The 19,486-nt window shown below is 34.9% G+C and overlaps 1 protein-coding gene across 17 annotated transcripts in view; it reads left to right on the top strand.

The window, feature by feature from the left end:
* TANK (TRAF family member associated NFKB activator) overlaps positions 1 to 19,486 on the top strand; it is a 98,538-nt gene that overhangs the window by 58,939 nt on the left and 20,113 nt on the right. For 11 of the 17 annotated variants that reach the window (XR_011253990.1, XR_011253989.1, XR_011253988.1 and 8 more), the window contains exons 3-4: positions 6,412 to 6,520; positions 7,578 to 7,696. Coding sequence is in view for 12 of the 17 variants with exons in the window: in XM_069574359.1 (XP_069430460.1) it covers positions 6,412 to 6,520; positions 7,578 to 7,696 (228 nt within the window). In the remaining 5 variants the exon portion in view is untranslated. Of the gene's footprint in view, positions 1 to 6,408; positions 6,521 to 7,577; positions 7,697 to 19,486 lie in introns of all 17 variants that reach the window. The other 6 variants (XR_011253986.1, XM_069574355.1, XM_069574354.1 and 3 more) reach the window with 1 other exon arrangement.

The raw sequence follows: 19,486 nt of genomic DNA, 5'->3' as shown, positions 1-19,486 counted from the left end.
CTTTAAGCCAACCTTTTCACTCTCCTCTTTCACTTTCAGCAAGAGGCTTTTTAGCTCCTCTTCACTTTCTGCCATAAGGGTGGTATTATCTGCATATGACCATACTAAAATGTCAGGTAATCCAGATAATACTGAACCAATTGTATTCTCTTTGCTCCTTCAATCCTTAAATTCATATTACTTCATAAAGCAGAAAGGAGAATTAACTTTTTATGAATAAGTATATTTTACAAATGTCACATCCTTTACATGTAAATATGCCCAGCCCTACAAAGTTGGCATTCTTAGCCCCATTCTCAAATGAAGAACCTGAGTCTCAGAAATAAATCAGTATTGCAACATAAGTGGCAGAATCGATACTGAAACTGAGCTTATCTGACTCCTCTAAGTTTGTAATCATTATACTAACCTAGTTAAAAACTGAGCTTATTTGGCTCCTCTAAGTTCGTAATCATTATACTAACCTAGTTAAATCACAGCCCTTCCCAAGTATTCCATCTATTTTCTTTCCATTGCTACAAATAACAAATGCTTTTTCAGTAGCTCTTGGCCACATAAATAGAGAGTTCAAAGGAGAGTGCTGCTGGAAAGAGAATTTGAAAGTCTGGCAAAAAACCAACCACTGGGAATGAGATTGCCTGAAGGGAGGGTTGTTTGTCAGTCACTGAGTTGTGTCTAACTCTTTGGGACCCCATGGACTGCACTGTCTCCTAGAGTTTGCTCAAACTCATGTCCGTTGATTCAGTGATACCATCCAACCATTTCATTCTCTCTCGCCCCCTTTTCCTGCTCTCAGTCATTCCCAGCATCAGGGTCTTTTCCAGTGAGTCAGCTCATCATACCAGGTGGCCAAAGTAGTGGAGCTTCAGCTTCAGCATTAGTCTTCAATGAAGAGTCAGGGTTGAATTCCTTGAGGATTGACTGGTTTGATCTCCTTGCAGTACACAGTGATTTTGGAGCCCAAGAAAATAAAATCTGCCACTGTTCCTGTTTTTTCCCCTTCTGTTTGCCATGAAGTGATGGGATCAGCTGCCATGATCTTTGTTTTTTGAATGTTGAGTTTTAAACCAGCTTTTTCATGCTCCTCTTTCATCTTCATCAAGAGGCTCTTTAGTTCCTCTTGGCTTTCTGCCCTAAGGGTGGTGTCATCTGCATAACCAAAGGGAGAGTAAATAGCAAAAAGAGGATCTTGGTAGAGCTAGATAGACTCCTGTGCGTCTAGTCATGGTGATTATTCAAGGGGTGTGGGCATTACAGTCAGGCTAACCTGGATTCAAATCCCAGCTCTGCTTCCTACTGAGAAACTTTGAGCAGGTTATTTTCTAGCTCTTTACCTCAGTATTCTTATCTATAAAATGTGGGAAATAATCTCAGGAGGTTAATTTAATGCTTTTAAATGAAATAGGGAAAATAAAGCTGTATCTGGTGCATAGTAGTCAGTGAAATGATCATATAATAATGTGTTGATGAAAAATTTGGTTGCAGAACAATTCGCATTTTTTAAAAAGATATATACACATGTATGCTGAAGTTTTGAAAGAACACATACCAAAATGTCAATAGGAATTACCTCTAAGGAGGGATGGAGGGCAGAGTAAAGGAAGAGACTATTATTTTTTTACTTAGTACACATCTGAGGTTTTGATATGGTTGTGATGGTGGACATATTGTTGGTTTTTGCATTGTTTTCAACAATGTGCTACTTTTGTAATTTTTAACAACTATTTTGTTTCTTAATCATTTTGAGCCTATTTTATCTCGTTGTAAACTTTGAACAACCAGAGTTTGTTTATTAATTAATTTATTTGTTTATTGCTTCATAGAATGTTTTTGATTCAGTGAGGATACCACACTGATTTTTCAGAGAAAAAGCTTCTGAGTCTTAAATTACAGTGAATTATAAGAAGAATTGAAAAAACTGGCATAAAGCATGGGGTGGTTGTGTGGTAAGTCTGGTGACAAATTGTATATGTAATGATAATCAGTGATAATCAGAGCTTTAGTTAATGGACATATACACACGTTATAATAGTAGGTAGAAACCTCGTTCATTATTACAGGAAAGGAGCTAACATTTGCAAAGAGCTTACTACATACCATACATTTTATACATGCCATCTACTTCAGTACTTTAAGTAAATATTATTTTTATTTAAAAGTGAAAGAAACCAAGGCTCAAAGAACATAAGTAAATTTTGAACCAAAACACAATATTGTAAAATAAAAATAGTTTACCATTTGGCATACAGAGAAATTGGTGACAGCACCATCACTTAATAGTAGATAATCAGGTTTATAATCTAATGTCAGGCTGCATATCTCCTGGATAAATCTTGGTATCAGGAGGGTGGGAGAGGGCAGGATTTATAACTCCCTAGTTATAGGAGAATATAACAGTTTGGTTTAGAAATGAGCTGTAGAAACTAGATCTCCAGTTGCTAATCCTATGCAGTCTCTCTTTTTCTTAACCTAAAATTGAAGTTGATGTTTTTAGTTTGCCAGTTTCAAGATAGTTTTTGTCTAAAATGTTATGTATTGGAATAATTAATATTTAATTATCTTCCTTCATGAACTATGGAGTTCCCTATTGAGAGTTTTTGTAGTAGCCAAGGAAACCCTTCAATAAAGCTTTTGTTCTCTTTGTTAATCTTGGAATAGTTTGGAAGGTTTTTAAACTTTTTCTTTGAATCCATTCAATATTTACTAAATTTCTATTCTTTTTTATACTTGGAAGGAAAAAAATGGTATTTCTCAGAATATTGGGATTAGTTCTTGAGGATGAGAGAGATTATGTTTGACCTATTTAGAGTATTATGGATGACTGAGGACACTTGAACTTTTTTTCCCATTTAGGAAATAAGTGCTTTGGAAAATATGAGAAATGAGAATTTTCAATGTCAGCAATAGAAAAAAAAAGTTTATAGAACTCTTTTAACATTTATGAAACCCATGAAAACTTGAGCAGCTGTATGTCCAAAATTATAGAAAATATGCTGCCTTAATTTTAAAGACGGATTGAAATTTTGCCAGGATAAAGGGACTTTTCTTAAGATAAGCTCTTTGCTTTATTTGTGATAGTCAAGAGAGTATATGGACAACCATTTTTAGTAAATTCAAGGTCTGTGCTATATTTGATCACCATTGTTATAAGTTTTGCTTTTGAACACTGAGAAAGGATATAAAGTATATTCTGGCACCAGTACCTCAGTACCTGTTTACCTCTTTAGATGCTGGTAGACCACTTGTTTTGCTAGTCTTTGGAATTGGAAGGAGTGTCAGATACACAGAAGCCAGAGTCATCTTGGCCAGATGGTGTTTGATACAGATGGATGGTTAGTTGTCATGCAGATCTCCTAGTTGGTAACTTGTTGCTGCCATCTGACTCAAAGAATCATTCACACACACTGGCTGTCAAAAGCATCTTCTCTTCTGTCTGTTTTAGCTGTCATGTCTGTGCTCTGTACAGAAGTGTTGACAAGACATTGCTGTTGTACACTTTCAATGTGGTTGTTAGTAATTCTCCTGTTTTGTAGGGTCTTTGGTAGTGCTAGAGTGTACTTGCTTTGTAATTGTACTGATTTGTGTGTGTGTAAATACTGTGACAGTGCAACAATTATCTGACCTTCTAAAAGGAGTTTTCAGATAATAAGTTTATGTACATCTCTTCAGTGAACGAGAAGCATTTAATAAAGAAGAAAAGCCTCTTATTTCTGTTAGCTTCCAAACATAGCAAGTAAACTCAGTTCTGCTGGTTATTTCCCAATTTGATACAATATCCTCTTCTGGACTTTCCCTTTCGTGGCTTTGTGGTCAAAGTCTTCATACTGTTTCTAAATATTTTCTCTTCTCAAATTAGTAATTTTTTTTCTGACAGTATAAGCTTCCCTTTTTTTCCAAAAAAAGGAAAAATGAAAAAAATCTTCAGACATAGCCAATTTTTTTGCATCTATCTTCTAAAACTTAATTTTCTTTTGTCTTATTTACTTATTGACTTACTATCTCTTTTTTTCCTATTTTTCTTCAGAAATGTAAGCAAAACCTTATCTCCATTCCTTCAGGTTAACTTTAGAAGACATCCATTTCTCTTATATTTTCTTAACTTAATTAGATTATTTATTTGACTAATACTTATTGAGCATTTCAGTATGTGCCAGGTACTCTGGAGATATAAGAAGAAAATAGTCTGTGTCCTCAAGGAGGTCATAGTCTAAAGAGAAATCATACATATAAACAATTAGGCTAGACTAATAATTGATATAATGAAAGTGTGTGGAAAGAACTTAAAAGAACATGGGTTATTGCTCTTCTGTTTCCCCTGCTGTACTTCCAGAGTATCAGTTTTTTAAGTTATTACAGAATTTGCTTAAGTTTATAAAGTACTTTGTTAAGTGGTTTACTAAATAGTGGAAAACTTCGACTTGAAATTGTTGATCTCTTGATTTTTTTCCCTGCTAATGAAAACATTTTCAGCACTATTCATTTATTATAATATGTTATAGAGATGTGCTAAAGTATATTTTTAAGCCCGAAACTAAAAATTACCTGGCAGATGCTTTCTGAGTTGGTTCCAAAAGAAAATACAGGTCATTTGTTTTTTCATTAAGGTTGGGAAAAAATATGTAGTAGATGCGCTGAGGTTTGAATAACTTACACGTTTATTCTGAGTGTATCTCTAACTTAGTAAGCTTTTTGTACTGGTCATTTAATGCTGGATAGTAAAATATATATACCTATCAAAAAATAGTGAAAGAATGGATCATTCTTGGTTAATGTTTGTGAAAAGCTTGGAGTTCTTTAGAGGAAGTTCTAAATACACAAAAGTAGATAGAACAAACCATAATATCAGGCATGTTTGCTGATTCCTCAGCCCTGGTAGCTCTGTGTAGACAGGCAAATTTAAAGTATTACAGAATTAGCTTTAGAGGTTTAAACCCTTCTTATAGTCAACCCACCCACTCTTTCTAGGGGCTTGGATGCAAATTTATGTATGAATAAGTCTTGTTCTGGGAAACCTAGCCCTAGGCTGGAATTGGTATCCAAGGTTCTATTATCACACTCCTAGTCATAGGATGTATGTACAGACAGATTCAAAAGATTCATTCTTTTACTTATAATAATAGAATTTACTTGAACTTTATTTTAATTGGATTTTTTTTTTCAATAAGCTTGTACTGAATATGTCCTATGTATAAGTTACTTTGCATAGGAATATCAAGTTACATGAGACTACCCTGCAAGACAAAAAACACCACTTGGATTACTTACCAGCTTTGTCAGTTATTCATGTTTAAAATGTAATACAAAATTTCACCTTTTATTTGGGAAAATGTGCTATTTTGCTTTCATTTCTTAAGCTAATTTCTTTTGGGACTCTAGAAACAGCTGTGTCATTTATAAAGCACTTAATGTTTGTAGATCTCTGAAAATACTAGAGCTTCACTAATTTTGATCATTGATTAAGAATCAATTCAAAATCAAATATTTAGTATCTATTGAAGGACATTCCAAGATTATTAGAACCCCATTTCATATTTCAAAGAATTTACAATTTAGTCATTTATATGTTCTAGTGATAGAAATTGGTAAAGAATTCTCTATTATTTTTTGGTTATATATTTTTCAGACTTTGTGCTAATTTGATCATTGTAATGGAGTGTTTTCGAATATCAGGTTTGCAACATTTGTATGCTGCAAAATGCGAACTTGTGTCTTCTTTCACTGCTCCCATCCAAGTACTAACTAGGCCTGACACTGCTTAGCATCCAAGATCAGACGAGATCGGGCGCATTCAGGGTGGTATGGCCATAGACTCTTTCATTGGTTAATTCTCACAGCCATTCCAATAGTAGTAAGGTGACTGGATTAAAAATATAAGGGAAATTGTGGTATTTAAGATGTCCATTAGAAATGAACCATGTGGTTTCTTGACTTCTTAAGTCTTAATCTTGGAAGTTTCTGATCAATATAATTTTATAATTTGTGCTTATACCTTTGATTTTCATAGTGTTTTAGCTGTAACTACTTCCTTTGTGTTTTTGTACTCTAAAAATAAATTCAAAAGTACATTTATTTTTATAGAATAACTTTAATGTAGCATCCATTTTATCATTCATGCTTTTTTGTTATCATTACAGATTAAATTCTAAATTACAATTTTTATCCAAGAAACTGTACATTAAGCTCTTAACTGAAATTTCTTTAAGGTGATTTTTAAAATTTTACAGTGCTTAAAGTGTTTTAAATCACTTTTGTTTGTAATGATTATAAGTACATGATTGAATCCTGTTTTCAGCTTATAAATAAATGCCCTGTACCTGGGAAATGGTAATATGGGTAACTCATACCTATATGTAATTACTAATGTACATGTCTGTCAGTAAATATCAGGCTAACTGGTTTTTATGTCAGCAGACTGAAGACTATGAGCAGAGAATACGTGAGCAACAGGAACAGCTGTCACTTCAACAAACTATTATTGACAAGCTAAAATCACAGTTACTTCTTGTGAATTCCAGTCGAGGTATGTTCATGTTAAATTTTTAAGTATTTCTTAAACCTGTGTGGAAAAGAAAGATGGAAATTAAGCTTTTCTGTTTTATTTCTCCTGTGTTTCTCAGTATTTCTGGTATCTTAATAACTGTGGGGCAGTTAAGTTTTATGTTTATTTAAGAAATGAACACATGTAGGAAATGGGAAAGCGGAGAAGACAATTTTTCAGTAAATAGCAAAAGCTTTTTAAATGTGTGTGCCTTTTAAACCAAAAATTTGAGTCTAAGAGTATATCATAAAAAAATATTTCTTCAGGTACTCAAGGTATATATTACAAGGATGCTCATCACAGTAGTAATTTCTAATAATGGAATGTTCAACCATTAAATTACAGTCATTTGTGTAGTGAACAGCTGTGTAGCCAAGTAAAGTGATGATAGTAGGTGTTCACTTACAAACATGAGACATATTCATGATATGTAGCAAAATGAGAAAAGCAAGATACTAAAACATGTAATTTTATCTATGCAAAAAAATTGTTTCTTGTGAATTTATATGTATTGAAAAAGAAAAATTCTCATAAAATATAAACCAAAATGTTAATAGGAATCATTCACAGATGATAGAAACTGTGAGTAGCTTTTTACTTATTCTTTTCAGCATGTCTGCATTTTCTGATTTTTTTATAATAAGCATAGAGCCATTATACAAGTAAATAAACAACAAATACATACCTGAATATATTTCTTAAATAAAAATTTAATTGCAGTTGCTGATGATCAGATACAAATGGCATACCTCTAGTTTTGTAAATTCTACAGATTATATATACTGCTAATGCTGGAAGTGTAGGAATTTTGTGTCTTTCTTGGGAATGAAAATTTAAAAATATGAGTCAAATATGCCAGAATCTAAGTGGGCAAATCTAAATTGTTAAAGTAACTATTATCTAAAGAATTTTTAAAACCCATAGTTCAGAATCTCTGCTCTTTAAAATTAGGGGTTTGGGTGTATATTCTTTTTACTTTTCTAAGTGGTACCCGAAACAAGGATTTCCTACTAAGGTCCAAGAGGTTTTTGTCTTACAGAAAACAGTTGTGGCTATATTCCCCTACTTGAAGACAGTGAAGCAAGGAAGAATAATTTGACTCTTGAACAGCCTCATGATAAACCAAAATCAGGAATACCAAGAGAAAAAGAATCAAAGGTAAACTGTGCTGCCATTTTATTCCCTAAAGGAAATAAATGAGAAATCAGACTTTCTGAATTATTTAGTCAGTATTCTGTTACATTTGGGGTGGGCGGAAAAGTGGGAGAAAGCGGACAAGATTCTTTTCAACCCTAACACTGTTATTACAAGAAGTAGAATTTAAATGCTAGTATATAACATATCTTCCTCATTTTGTTTTCTTGAAGTGAATCCACCACTGGAATCCTAAACAGAAGTTCTTTATATAACAAGCAAGTAACTTACATGTTCCTAAATATATTTAAAGCACTATTTCCAAGTAAAATAAAGGCTTAAATTTCTTATTTTCTAGTATTTACTTTTCTATGTCACAGGTGTTTACCAAAGAGGTAAAAGATTTAACAAAGAAAGACAAAAATAATATAGCAAGACACAGACAATTCTGGGCTAAAAAATAGCATTTTTGTTTTTTCATTTGCCTGTGCTTAATTAAAAAACAAAATCCACCTAACTAGCTTAAGCAAAAGTCTTCATTGAAGCAGTGTAAAAATGAATATTGCGTATCTGCAGAGGTGACATGCACAAGGATGTTCATGGTACTTTGGTTAGAAATAACCTAAACGTCCATTAGTAGCACAGTGGTACATCATTACAATTAAACATTTTAGAAAAATTAAACTAAATATTTACATATTGCTATACCTGGATTTCAAAAGCAGTGTTGAATAAATAATGGAGATTACAAAGTGATAAAATAGGAATAATTTCTTTAGATTTTTTGAAAATGTAATGTATGACATCACTTATAAAAACATAAATGCATAATAAAAGTAGAAAAATGCATGCAGGAAGGGTACATATTTTCTTAAGAAAAATAAAGATGGGGAGAACTAAGACTATCTTAACTTGTTTTTATTTAACATCAAATTGAGAAATCCTGTTTGATACTTCCCTATAAATAAAAATTTTAGAATGAAAAATTTCCTACAGTATCTCAGTTCATAGTTCTTTATTAAGAATCAGTATTAGTTTTTTATTTGAATCATTGAGCTCTCCACCCTTACTCCAATTTCCATTTATCTAAAACTGCTAGTAAACACAAGAAACCATGCTACTGGAATATGTTTAGATTTATTTTGCCAAACACAAAATTCAGAAACAGTGATTCTGACTTTTAGAATACAGTTTTGTGATAGAGCCTAGTAAGTACATTTTAAAATCATTAAGCTACTATAAAATGCTGACTTATAGAGGTAGTGCTTAAGTAATATTTGCAGACCATTTTCTTGTTTCAAGGACTTCTAAATGTCATGATTTACTATTAATTTTTAGTCACAATTCTTATGTTTATTCTAATTATAATATCTTTGACGATAATAAAATATCTCCAGTTCAAAATACATAGAAGGTATTTTTGAAAATAGCAATCTTGATTAGAACAAAAGGGATAATGTGAAAAACTCTAAGATGTGTTACTAATTTAGTTTATTTTGAATTTGGATAATTTGTCATTACTTGAAAGTTTTAGCATCTGTCAGTTATGAACACGAGCTTAAATTAAGTGTAACAGGAATCATGTCAAAGGTAGCTTATTATCAAAAAATTAATAATGTTGCATTGATTATATTTGTGGACAGACGATAAGAGGAAAATATATAAAGCTTCAAATAAGAAATAAATCTAAAATTCATTGAGTTCTCTTAATTCTTCTTGCTATATTTGACAACTGTATATTTAATGTGTGCAGTTGAGCACACACATACATTAAAAAATGGGCTTCCCAGGTGGCACAGTGGTAAGGAATCCACCTACCAATGCAAGAGGTACAAGCAATGCAGATTCAATCCCTGTGTCAGGAAGATCCCCTGGAGTAGGAAATGGCAGCCCTCTCCAGCAGTTTTGCCTAGAGAGTTCCATGGACAGAGCCTGGCAAGCCACAGTCCATGGGGTCGCAAAGAGTCGGACACTACTGAGTGACTGAGCACATACATGTATTAAATACTTTGAATAGCTCTTCAACTCAGTCTTTTTGTACTATAATAAAAATTAATGATTTCCATTTCAGTTTTCTCATCTCCTTTTATGTATCTAGAGCCAAAGTGCTAATAAGCACTAAACATAAAGGATTAAAGGGAACAAATATATTCTAAAGGAATGAATAAATTGGATTTATGACTATTTAAGAGCTAGATATATATTCATTGTAAAACCTTAGACCTAATTTAGAAGAATACTGGCCAGTTGAAATTAAAATCTTTTCCATTGGCATATATGTTGGTCTATGCTTATTAAGTTATAATTAAATATACTTTTCGCTAATACAAATGAAATTCTTTCTTAAAAACTTTAAATGGTATGGATACATTTAAGATTTTTTCAAAATGAAAAAATTCCATATTGTTTACAGTTTTATAAAAGTATGCATGTATACACAAGATAAAACCTAGCAGGTAGTATTCAGAAATGGCTAAGATAGTGGTACGATTTTTTTCCTGTTTTCAATATGACTTTATGTTTATCCCCTTCTCAAACACTAATTAATTTTGTTTTTTTTTAATTGAAGTATAGTTGATTTACAGTGTTGTGTTAATTTCTACTGTACAGCAAAGTTATACATATACTATAAACATTCTTTTCTGTATATTCTTTTCCATTATGGTTTATCATACTGAATATAGTCCTCTGTGTTATAAAAAACTCTAATTGATTTCATTCCCAATCAGTTGGCCAAGTCTCTAATGAATTAGTGACTTAACAGAAATGTTTTGAACCAGTAACAGAAGGAAGCTGCTACTAACCACTCACAGCCCTTTCCTCCTCCTATTTGGTGGGTAGTTTTGAGGAATATTTATCTTGTTTAGGGTTTGGTTATGGTATTTGAAAAGGGAAAGATCTCTGGACATTATAGTAAATGTCAACTATGGCTGCCTTGGAGAATGAGACAGAGTGAAGGGAAAAGAGGCCCTTTTAGAAAATTGTATTTGAGAAATAGGAAATTTATAGTTCAGTCTCTGTTCTATGTAATCCTGCACAAGGAGCCTGACAGCCACAAGTCCATGGGGTCACAAAAAATCAGACATGACTGAGGGACTAACACTTTCACTTTTTTTACACAAAGAACATGCAAGAATCCTTTGATTTCTAAAAGGATATGAAGAGTCAAGATAGCAGAACCTGTATCATTGAATGACCCTTAGTATTCTGTTTACAGTTTAGAGACATTAGGGGAGAAGTCCTCAGTGTAAAGAAAAACCTGAGTTTCACTTCTTGTTCACCACAGTAGTTTGTACAGTGTTTCTTGATGAGATAGAATTCATTATATTATCTATCATATAACAAGTTCAGTTCAGTTCAGTCACTCAGTCGTGTCCAACTCTTTGCTACCCCATAAATCGCAGCACACCAGGCCTCCCTGTCCATCACCATCTCCCGGAGTTCACTCATACTCACGTCCATCGAGTCTGTGATGCCATCCAGCCATCTCGTCCTTGTTGTCCCCTTCTCCTCCTGCCCCCAATCCCTCCCAGCATCAGAGTCTTTTCCAGTGAGTCAACTCTTCGCATGAGGTGGCCAAAGTGCTGGACTTTCAGCTTTAGCATCATTCCTTCCAAAGAAATCCCAAGGTTGATCTTCAGAATGGACTGGTTGGATCTCCTCGCAGTCCAAGGGACTCTCAAGAGTCTTCTCCAACACCACAGTTCAAAAGCATCAATTCTTCGGCACTCAGCCTCCTTCACAGTCCAACTCTCACATCCATACATGACCACAGGAAAAACCATAGCCTTGACTAGACGGACCTTTGTTGGCAAAGTAATGTCTCTGCTTTTGAATATGCTACCTAGGTTGGTCATAACTTTTCTGCCAAGGAGTAACCGTCTTTTAATTTCATGGCTGCAGTCACCATCTGCAGTGAGTTTGGAGCCCCCAAAAATAAAGTCTGACACTGTTTCCACTGTTTCTCCATCTGTTTCCCGTGAAGTGATGGGACCGGATATCATGACCTTCGTTTTCTGAATGTTGATCTTTAAGCCAACTTTTTCGCTCTCCTCTTTCACTTTCATCAAGAGGCTTTTTAGCTCCTCTTCATTTTCTGCCATAGGGGTGGTGTCATCTGCATATCTGAGGTTATTGATATTTTTCCCGGCAATCTTGATTCCAGCTTGTGTTTCTTCCAGTCCAGCGTTTCTCATGATGTACTCAGCATAGAAGTTAAATAAGCAGGGTGACAATATACAGCCTTGACGTACTCCTTTTCCTGTTTGGAACCAGTCTGTTGTTCCATGTCCAGTTTTAACTGTTGCTTCCTGACCTGCATACAGATTTCTGAAGAGGCAGGTCAGGTGGTCTGGTATTCCCATCTCTTTCAGAATTTTCTACAGTTTATTGTGATCCACACAGTCAAAGGCTTTGGCATAGTCAATAAAGCAGAAATAGATGTTTTCTAACAAACCACCTCAGATTTACCCTAGTACTTAGCAACAGCTATCACTTCCTGTGAATCAGAAATTCAGGAATGACTTAGCTGGGTGGTACTGGTTCAGGATCCCATGTTATTGAAGTCAAGATGTGGCCAAGGCCTTCCAGTCATCTGAAGGCTTTACTGTGGGTGGAGGATCCACTTTCAAGATGGCTGTTGACAAGAGGTCTGGCCACACAGGCCTCTCCTCACACTGACAGGTATTTTACTCAGACTAAGAAAGGAGGAGATACAAGATAGCAAGGAGGAGGCCACAGTGCTTTCTAAAATCTAGTCTCTAAAATCACGCCTTTCAGTTCAGTTCAGTTCAGTTCAGTTCAGTCGCTCAGTCTTGTCCAACTCTTTGCGACCCCATGAATCACAGCACGCCAGGCCTCTCTGTCCATCACCAACTCCCGGAGTTCACTCAGACTTGCGTTCATTGAGTCAGTGATCCCATCCAGCCATCTCATCCTCTGTCATCCCCTTCTCCTCCTGCCCCCAATCCCTCCCAGCATCAGAGTCTTATCCAGTGAGTCAACTCTTCGCATGAGGTGGCCAAAGTACTGGAGTTTCAGCTTCAGCATCATTCCCTCCAAAGAACACCCAGGACTGATCTCCTTCAGAATGGACTGGTTGGATCTCCTCGCAGTCCAAGGGACTCTCATAGTCTTCTCCAGCACCACAGTTCAAAAGCATCAGTTCTTCGGCACTCAGCTTTCTTCACAGTCCTTTATTCTTCTTATTAGGAATGAATCACTAAGTGCTCCAGAAATAAGAAAATAAGTTCTTCCTCTTGAAAAAAAAAATATTATCAAAGTTTTTGTAGACCTACTGTATTTAAAAGTATTACAGGGATTGTAGATGGTGGTGTACAGAAGAGGGTACCAAAAAGGTCAAGGGTGTGTGGGGGACAGAACAGTGCTTCATTTACCATGTGATAAATATGAATGAAAGGCAGAGGAATCTGGCAGAATTTAATAATGAATTTGACTTCGTGAATTCTATTATTATTCATCTCAGAGGAAAGAAATATCATAGCTTATTTATCTTGAGAGTAGTTTCAAAAATTCTAATATGAATATAGACTTTCCAGGGGAGATTAGCTGAGCAGTGCTTTAGAGAACCAAGGAACTTGCATTTTATTACTGTGAAAATTAAAAATTGTAAAGAATCAAATCACTCACAAATACATATACTTATTCTTGGCAAAGACTACAGTTGTTTGCAGGACACCATTGTCAGACATAGTAACATGTCATGATGGCAGTTATTATTTAGCAAATTTTGTATTTTAATGTAAATACAAATTGGCATTGTTTAATTTACTTTTGTAAAAAAAAGCTAGGATGGTAATATACTGGGGGTTTTTTTGGCTGCACCACATGGCTTGTGGGATCTTAGTTCCCTGACCAGGACTCGAACCCAGGCCAAGCGCAGTGAAAACACAGATTTCCTAATCACTGGACTCCCAGAAAAATCCCCTGGGTCATTTTTATGATCTTGAAAACAAAATTTTCTGAAACAGTGCTTTAGGAACCACTTCAGTTGTCAAACTAAATGTTATCCTAGGTGTATAGGGTGTGTCAAAAAATTTTGTCATCTTTCTTTTCCATTTGTGTGTGTGTGTGTGTGTAAGTTATATAAAAGTCTAGAGTGTTTTGACACAATATATAGAGAGCAATAAGGTAAAATAATAAAAGAATTTAGCAATATTAGTAAATTTTTTCACTCATTCATTCAGTACCTCTAAACTGCCCTCTGACTTAAAGTCCTGATTTAATAACCAAATAGACATTATTGAATGGTCTAGGATCCAGGATACAAAGTAGATATTATATGAGTTTATTTGAACTTTGAACTAATTAGAGACCATGCATTCATGTGTATAAAGAGCTGTTTTTATGCTTTGTTTCTGATTTTATATAATTTATTCTTTATGCATCTTTTTTTCATCTGAGGTATTTAAACAAAAGTTTAAAAATACAAAGAACACAGTTGTTGCTGAAAGATGCTAGTTAGACACTTGGCAAATTTCTAATGTAACAATCATTGTGATTAGATCAGCAAATATATGGTAGCTTTGAGGAGCAGGAAAAATTTTGTAGGTTCAGAATAGTAAAACAGTGATGGAGCTGTGGAGCTGCCATCAGAGCTAACATTAAGGAAATAAGATATGCTGTACCTGGCAATTGCAAGTATATATAGAAGCTATGACATGTTTGAAGAAAACTGATGTCTAAAAATTCACTTGTCAATCACTTAGACAAGAAGTATTTATTGAACTCCCTTCTATTTTCCCAGTCTTGCTAGTCTTTGATAAGAATACAAAAAAAAAAAAAAAAGGAGGTAAGATTTGCCTCTTTTAAGGAGCTACAACCTAGTTGGGGAAACAGAGATTTGCAGATCCATAGTAATAACAAGCAAATTATAAGACAATATGAAACCCTAATTACATGACAGAATGAAATCCAAATTATCATTTTATGGTACAGATAAGTATGTGTGAAAGTCGCTCAGTGGTGTCTAACTCTTTGCAACCCCATGGGCTATACATAGTCCATGGAATTCTCCCAGCCAGAATACTGGAATGGGTAGCCTTTCCCTTTTCCAGGGGATCTTCCCAACCCAGATAGTGAGTCCAGGTCTCCTGCATTGCAGGCAGATTCTTTACCAGCTGAGCCACAAGGGAAGATAAATATATAGATAAATATATAGAACCTTAATTTAGAAATAAATATTCCCAGTGAGCTAAAGGTAGGCTTGATCAGGCACTCAACATTTAGTTTAGGAGGGAAAAAAACAAATTCTTAACTTGCTTATATCTTAATATTATATGCATAGACATGTAAACTTAAGTTTTGTACAGTATTTTAATGGAGAAAGAATAATTTCTAGGCAAGGACTAATATTATTCCAGGCTACTATGGGCAACATAAAATAAATGGAAAGCTAAAACTGAGGGTTTTGAAAAACCAATTTCATTTACTATAAACTTTTTTAAATGACATAATCATGACTTCAGAGGATAGTGCTTCTTTTTGTTTCTTTATTCTGTAGATAGTTCTTCAGTGAGAGACATTTACCCATGGTGTGTTCCTCCATTTATGTGTGACAATTTTGGCAGGCACTGTAGCTTATAAAATCTTTGCCTCACAAGTCTAGGTCTTGGATGGCCTTGGGAGGTTTCCATCCTTGAATTGTTCATATCTCATATACTCTGGACTTCAAGTGCAATTCTCACTTTGAGATTTCCATCTGAGTTTCAAGCCCCCATAGCTTCTTTCACCACTGTAGATACTTTCTCTGTTGTAAGTCTCTTAAAATAGATTTATTGGTTGGCTAGGTTGCTATATATTATCAGGTGCTTGGTTTTATATATATAGTAAATGCTTTAAAATAAAAGTTATTATATACAGGTATATGATAAATATTGTTTTATTATTTAAACAGAAATTAGACCATTAGTCAAGATAGGTAACTATCAAGTGATTTCCATGACAAAATAAAATATAAATTTACATCGCCAAATACACCATACCTTTCCTGAGAGAGGAAACTTTAAAAAAAATATGACTTCTTACCCTTATTCTATTAAGGCTTGATTCATAATTTATTAGATAGAAATGCCCACTATACAATGGCACATTGCAGCCTAGCCTAGGGATTACAAAGAGTTGGAGAAAACGTGTTTGTGTATAGTAACTTGCCTTCTCAGAGCAAATGTTCCATTCCCCCTGGTTTTATTTTTAGAGATTAGATCAAATATGCCTTCTTTTTATATGTAACACTTCTATATTACTTTATTTGATGATTAGTTTTTGTTTATAAACTTTCTGGTAGAATAAAAATTAGAAGGTTGCTTTCAACAAGTTTATTCTTTAAAGTTTTCCCAAAGTGTCATAATAAATATTTCACAAGCTCTAAGAAAAAAAATGGATATCCAAATCATTTTAATATTTACATTGAAATTCTGTTGTAAAAATTGAAGAACTGATTCATTAGAAAAGACCCTGATGCTGGGAAAGATTGAAGGCAGGAAGAAAAGGGGACAACAGAGGATGAGATGATTGGGTGGCATCACTGACTTGATGGACATGAGTTTGAGCAAGCTCTGGGAGTTGGTGATGGGCAGGGAAGCCTGGCGTGCTGCAGTCCATGGGGTCGCAGAGAGTTGGACACAATTGAGCAACTAAACTGAACTGATTCTGACCAGTGTGAGGTGGTACCTCACTGTAGTTTTGATTTGCATTTATCTAATGATTAATGATGTTGAGCATCTTTTCATGTGCCTATTGGCAGTCTTACATCTTCTTTGGAGAAATGTCTATTTAGGTCTTCTGCCCATATATATATATTTAATTGGAGGCTGATTACTTTACAGTATTGTGGTGATTTTTGCCATACATTCACATGAATCAGCCATGGGTGTACATGTGTTCCCCATCCTGAACCCTCCCTCCCCATCCCATCCCTCTGGGTCATCCCAGTGCACCAGCCCTGAGCACCCTGCCTCATGCATCAAACCTGGACTGGCGATCTCTTTCACATACGATAATACACATGCTTCATTGCTACTCTCTCAGATCATCCCACCCTCGCCTTCTCCCATAGAGTCCAAAAGTCTCATCTTCACATCTGTGTCTCTTTTGCTGTCTTGCATATAGGATCATCGTTACCATCTTTCTAAATTCCATATATATTTCTGCCCATATTTTGATTGGGGTTTTTTTTTTTTCTTTCTGTTAATGAGTTGTGTCAGCTGTTTGTATATTTTGGAAATTAAGCTCTTGTTAGTCACATCATTTGCAAATATTTTCTTCCATTCTGTAGGTTATCTTTTCCTTTTGTTTATACTTTCTTTTGCTATGCAAAATCTTATAAGTTTGATTAGACCCCATTTGTTTGTTTTTGGGAGACTGACCAAAGAAAACATTGGTACGATTTATGTTAAAGAATGTTTTACCTATGTTCTCTTCTAGGAGCTTTATGGGGTCATGTCTTACATTTAAGTCTTTAAGCCATTTTATTTTTGTGTATGTTGTGAGGGTGTGTTCTAACAATAGATTTCTGTCTTTCCCAATAACTAATTGCTGAAGAAACTGTTTTTTCTGCATTGTATATTCTTGCCTCTTTTCTCAAAGATGAACTGACTGTAGGTGTGTGAGTTTATTTCTGGGCTCTCTGCTCTGTTCCGTTGATCCATATGTTTGTTCCAGTACAGTGCTGTTTTAATTACTACAGCTTTGTAGTATTGTCTGAAATCTAGGAGCGTTATACCTCCAGCTTTGTTCTTTTTCCTTATGATTGCTTTGGCAATTCTGGGTTTTTTAGGGTTCTGTATAAATTTTAGGCTTATTTGTTCTAGTTCTGTGAAAAATGTCATGGGTAATTTGATAAGGATCACATTAAATTTATAGATTACTTTGAGTAGTACAGCCATTTAAACAATATTAATTCTTCCAATCCAAAAGCATAGAATGTCTTTCCGTTTCCTTGAATCATCTGCTGTTTCCTTTATTAATGTTTTTTTTTTCTCAGAATATGTCTTTCACCTCCTTGATCAGGTTTATTTCTAAGTGTTTTATTTATTTTGTGATGTGATTTTAAAAGATTATTCTTTTATTGATACTTTCCAGTTCTGATACTTTATTGTTAATGTAAAGAAACACAACAGATCTCTCTATATTAATCTTGGTGAGTCACTGGTTTTTAATTTAATATGTAATTTTAGATTTTGCTTTTTTTGGCGAGGAAAAACTTACTTAGTTAGAAATATAAAGAGAGATTAGGAAAGAATAGTGTAGTAGGAAAATTAGTGGAGAAAAGGGGCTGAATAACTTGGTTTACGTGGAAAACCAATTAAGTTCCAAGACAAGGAACTTGCACCGTCTACATAGGCCATCAGCGCCCACTTGAATAGCGGAGGGTGCCCCACCCCCCCACCCCCCACCTTGGGCTCCCTCTCACGTGGGTCTTAGAAGCCAGGGCAAATAAGTAGACTCGGTGAGCCTCCACGCTCCAGGTGGGAATTCAGCCAGAAAAACAAGAAAAGAACAACATGGGGGAGCCAAGCATCGGTGCCAGACCGCTAGGTTTTGCTTTGTTGTTATACTGGAAATAAATTTTGAGGGGAGAAGATAATGAGACGTGGCGTATTATTTTTTAAATCTTTTTCTCTAACTTCTAAGCAAATTTAAATATCTCAAATGTGGCTTTTCTCCCCTTATTTCCCCCTTCTGTATGCTTTCTTACATTTCCCATTTTTCTTTTCTCTATTCTTCTCCAGAGTCCACAACACAGAGTTACTGTACTCTGTTCATCCCTAATTTATCTTGACCGAGGCAGGGATTGAACCTCTGTGGCCTGCAGTGGAAGCATGGCATCTTAACCACTGGACCACCGGGAAAGTTGCTACTTTAACAACTCTTATTGAATTTGTAGTCTTCTTTAAGATATTGCTAGAATTTGATGGGAAAGAGATGGGGAGGGCACAGCTAATTTATCATTTGTACCTAATATGTTATGCTCTTTCAGTGTCTGTTGCTTACTTAAGGCACTCTTGCCCTGTTATGCAAGCTGACTTTTTCCCTGAAAGATTTTTTTTTCTTTGCCAATTAAACATCTTTCCATGCACTTGATACTTTGCTCTAAAATAGAGAGAAAGATCTTAGAATCCTAACAAAACTATTGTAAATTAGTTCCTGGGCATTCTCTAAGCCATTAAATGTGATTTGTTTTTCTCCTTCTCTGATAAGTTCCTTTTGGAAAGCCAAATAATTCTGAGGTGGCTATCTTTTGTTTTCTCTCTCCTCTTTTGTTTATCAGTAGTGATTTTTATATTCCATATTGGATGGGTTTACCCACTGCTGTTTCTACCTGTAATTGCTCTTCACTATTTAACATTAAGGCAGCATGTCTCCTTCTACATTTCATCCAAATAATGCTGCAAGGGGTCACTGACTTGTCCAGATTCCCTGAAAGTGTAATTTAGGATGTATCCCTGCTGGATGGTCAGTTGCCACAGTAAATCTTGCTTTCTTTCTTGATGCTGCTCACTGAATCTTCTCTTCTCCTCCTCTTTTCCCATGTTGCAGTCACAAAATCCCTGTTCTTGTCCCAGCTCTTGTTTCTTATCTTGTCCTGAGGACAGAGTGAAAACTTTTTGGTAAAGCTAAATCTAAAACTCTCCCTTCTACTTTTTTGATAAATGTCCATTTTTTTATTTGGTTACACCAGGTCTTAGTTGTGGCACGCAGGATCTTTGGTCTTCATTTACAGCATGTGGTATCTTTAGTTGCGGCATGTGAACTCTTATTTGCAACGTATGGAATCTTCTTCCCTGACCGGGG

This window comes from Ovis canadensis, chromosome 2 (genome assembly GCF_042477335.2).
Source record: "Ovis canadensis isolate MfBH-ARS-UI-01 breed Bighorn chromosome 2, ARS-UI_OviCan_v2, whole genome shotgun sequence".
NCBI classification, from domain to species: domain Eukaryota; kingdom Metazoa; phylum Chordata; class Mammalia; order Artiodactyla; family Bovidae; genus Ovis; species Ovis canadensis.
The sequence above is the reverse complement of the archived record's forward strand: the minus strand, read 5'-3'. Positions and strand labels throughout refer to the sequence as shown.